Genomic DNA, 3679 nt, shown 5'->3' on the forward strand with positions numbered 1-3679 from the left:
CTACCATTGTACTCCAGCCTGGGCAACAAGAGTGATACTCTATCTCAAAAAAAAAAAAAAAAAGAAATAATAGTTCTGTCCTAGTAGCCATTGATGGTCATTACCTAGATAATTTAATTCATTAGGGGTTGCAAAATGGTGATATTTCGAATCTATCATTCTTGCTTCATTCATTATCTAGCCTGCTTCTATAAGGAGAAACTTCTAATCAGCTATTGAGTTACCCCCCAGGCACATTTTGAACAGGAAAGGCAAGATAAATGCTTGATTAATTTTCCTTTCGTTTACCAGTTTTTGAAAGAATGAGATAGTTCCTGGCAAGGTACAGTGGCTCACATGTGTAATTCAAGACCAGCCTGGGGCCAGGCGCGGTGGCTCACGCCTGTAATTCCAGCACTTTGGGAGGCCAAGGCGGGCGGATCATGAGGTCAGGAGATCGAGACCATCCTGGCTAACAAGATGAAACGCCATCTCTACTAAAAATACAAAAAAATTAGCTGGGCATGGTGGCGGGCGCCTGTAGTCCCAGCTACTTGGGAGGCTGAGGCAGGAGAATGGCGTGAACCCAGGAGGCGGAGCTTGCAGTGAGTGAAGATCACACCACTGCACTGCAACCTGGGTCTCAAAAAAAAAAAAGACCAGCCTGGGCAACATAGTGAGACCCTGTTTCTGCAATATTTTAAAGAGAGAGATAATTCTTAGCAACTTCCAAAGATGACCGATGAGTTTTGTTTTGAATATCCTTGTGAACTCACGATTTTTAACATGCTTTATGTGTTTTGATCCATTGCAGTTGTTTTTTTCCTTCTGTCCATCTGTCCATCTGTGCATCTCTCTCTCTCTTTCTTTTTTGAGACAGGATCTCTCTCTGTTACTTAGTCTGGAGCGCAGTGGCACGATCTCAGCTCACTGCAGCCTTCACCTCCCGAGTTCAAGCGATTCTCCCACCTCAGCCTTCTGAGTAGCTGAGACTACACGCGTGCACCACTACCTGGCTCATTTTTTTTTTTTTTTTGTATTTTTAGTAGAGATGAGGTTTAGCCATGTTAGCCAGGGTGGTCTTGAACTCCTGGCCTTAAGTGATCCGTCTGCCTTAGCCTCCCAAAGTACTGGGATTACAGGCATGAGCCAACACTCCCAGCCTAAAATTGTTTTATATTATTCTTTTTTCTTTTTATATCATAAGTACACAGATTCACCTCCCATCTTAGATTAATGGTAGCGTACTATACACACTTTTCTCTCTCTCTCTTTTTTTTTTCCAGCCACCACTCCTGGCTAGTTTTTTTTTGTATTTTTGGTAGAGATGCAGATTCACCATGTTGCCCAGGCTGGTCTCAAACCCTTGAGCTCAAGTGATCTGCCCACCTCGACCTCCCAAAGTGTTGGGTTTACAGGCGTGAGCCACCATGCCTGGCCATGTTCTTTTTTTTTGAGACAGAGTCTTGCTCTGTTGTCCAGGCTGGAGTGCAGTGGCGCGATCTTGGCTCCCTGCAACCTCTGCCTCCTGGGTTCAAGCGATTCTCCTGTCTCAGCCTCCCGAGTAGCTAGGATAACAGGCGCCAGCCACCACGCCCAGCTAATTTTGTATTTTAGTAGAGACAGAGTTTTACCATGTTGACCAGGCTGGTCTCAAACTCCTGACCTCAAGTGAGCCACCGCACCTGGCCCCACGTTCCTTTTTTATAGCTGCACAGCAGTTCATTGGTAGATGTACCAGTGGTGATTCAGCCACTCTCCTATTTGAAGTTTTCCTCAGAAGCTTCTGAAGTCATCAAGAGGGGGACCTCTTTCCTCCCCATAGTCAAGTGTCTTGAGTGCCATAAACGAGAACTGTCAGTAGTGTTGGTTACCCTTTCTGCCTACTTAGTATCAGTCTTCCAGCCCTTTTTTCATCTGTTGGGGTCTGATATTTGGCACCTGAATAATTTTAACTCTGTGTTTTAACTCATTTCTGTATATACCCCAAGTTAGCACAATCCAGTCTAGAGAGGACAGAGCTGTGTATTTGAGTCCTCTTCCATTTCCAGTTCTTTTTCAAGAATGAATTCATTTTCTTGTTGAGAAAACGTAGGTAAACATCTCTCCTTTCTTTCTAGCTGAGCTCCTTGCCAAAAAACAGCCATTAAAAACCAGTGAGGTCTACTCTGATGATGAAGAAGAGGAAGAGGATGACAAATCCAGTGAGAAGTCAGACCGGTCATCGCGAACATCATCATCTGATGAAGAAGAGGAGTAAGCTCTTGTACATTTTGGTCTAGTAGGCAGGATAGGTGGGTTTTTGAGGAAGAGTGGGCCCTGTTTGGGCCACTAACTTTGACTTGGTTACCTTTGGTTTGCTGAACTGAGTTCCCCAGCACGTCAGCCCATTCATTTGGCTGCTAGCCTGCGCGCTTGGACATTTCACCTGGGCCTGGAAGGTAGGAACTGACTTCATGTCATGCTCAGATTGGCCTGGAGCTTTCATTCATTTTCTTACTCTGATGGGTTATCTAAGATGGCAGTCTCATTTGAAACAGTTCACACTGCTGGTCAGGATCAAGATCCTATTACAAGTCTTTGCTGGTGCTTCATTTACTTCTCCTCCTAGGCTAGTCACATGTACTTTGGTTAAGTTTTGAGGAGTTGCTATTATTTTTCTACCTTGTTCTGTTTTTATGATGAACATTGTTTCCAGTGCCCCTTTTTTCCTCTTAGGAAAGAAGAGATCCCTCCAAAATCCCAACCAGTTTCCTTACCTGAAGAATTGAATCGGGTTCGATTATCACGACATAAACTAGAACGTTGGTGTCACATGCCCTTCTTTGCTAAAACTGTCACAGGATGTTTTGTGCGGATCGGCATTGGAAACCACAACAGCAAACCAGTTTACCGGGTTGGTATTTCTTCCCTTGGACAATTGTCCATGCTTTCAATAGAATTAGTCTCAACTGAGGGCAGGAGCCACTGAAAAAATCTATCTCTCTTTTGTCAGCATTTGATGGAGAGTAGACTCCACGTAGGATCCCCATAGAGCAGTGACAGTCTGAGGTGCCCAGGAATCCTTCATGACTTGTTGCCAAGAAGAGGACTTGGAGCCCAAGGGACTGGAAGATTTGGATTTAGAATAATTTTCTCTATTCCCCCTTCAGTATAAAAGGGAGAAGGGAGGCATCTATGAAGTGTTCATTGGGAGTTACATAATCTAAAAGATATGTTCATTTGAAAAACCAATGAATGAAAAGTTTCATGTTGCATACCAAGTGACTTCTATGCCAGGGAATTGTATTGAGGTTAAAAAACACCCTCCAAACTAATACAGGTTATTATGTAGGTTCCAGCACTGCTTCTGTGGTCTAGGTGGACCGGGCACAGTGACTCATGCCCATAATCCCAACACTTTGGGATTTATTTATTTATTTATTTATTTATATTTTACCTTTTTTTTTCCTTTCTTTCTTTTTTTGAAACGGAGTCTCACTCTGTCGCCCAGGCTGGAGTGCAGTGGCGCGATCTCCACTCACTGCAAGCTCCGCCTCCTGGGTTCATGCCATTCTCCTGCCTCAGCCTCCCATGTAGCTGGGACTACAGGCGCCCGCCACCGCACCCGGCTAATTTTTGTATTTTTAGTAGAGACAGGGTTTCACCGTGTTAGCCAGGATGGTCTCAATCTCCTGACCTCGTGATCTGCCCGTCTTGG

The 3679-nt window shown here is 44.4% G+C and overlaps 1 protein-coding gene across 1 annotated transcript in view; it reads left to right on the plus strand.

Annotated features, from left to right (window-relative positions):
- RTF1 (Rtf1, Paf1/RNA polymerase II complex component, homolog (S. cerevisiae)) overlaps positions 1-3679 on the plus strand; it is a 50266-nt gene that overhangs the window by 35016 nt on the left and 11571 nt on the right. The window contains exons 6-7 of the mRNA XM_011956668.1: positions 2100-2235; positions 2698-2875. Coding sequence (XP_011812058.1) covers positions 2100-2235; positions 2698-2875 — 314 coding nt within the window. The remainder of the gene's footprint in view (positions 1-2099; positions 2236-2697; positions 2876-3679) is intronic.

Source organism: Colobus angolensis, unplaced genomic scaffold (genome assembly GCF_000951035.1).
Source record: "Colobus angolensis palliatus isolate OR3802 unplaced genomic scaffold, Cang.pa_1.0 Scaffold420, whole genome shotgun sequence".
NCBI lineage: Eukaryota > Metazoa > Chordata > Mammalia > Primates > Cercopithecidae > Colobus > Colobus angolensis.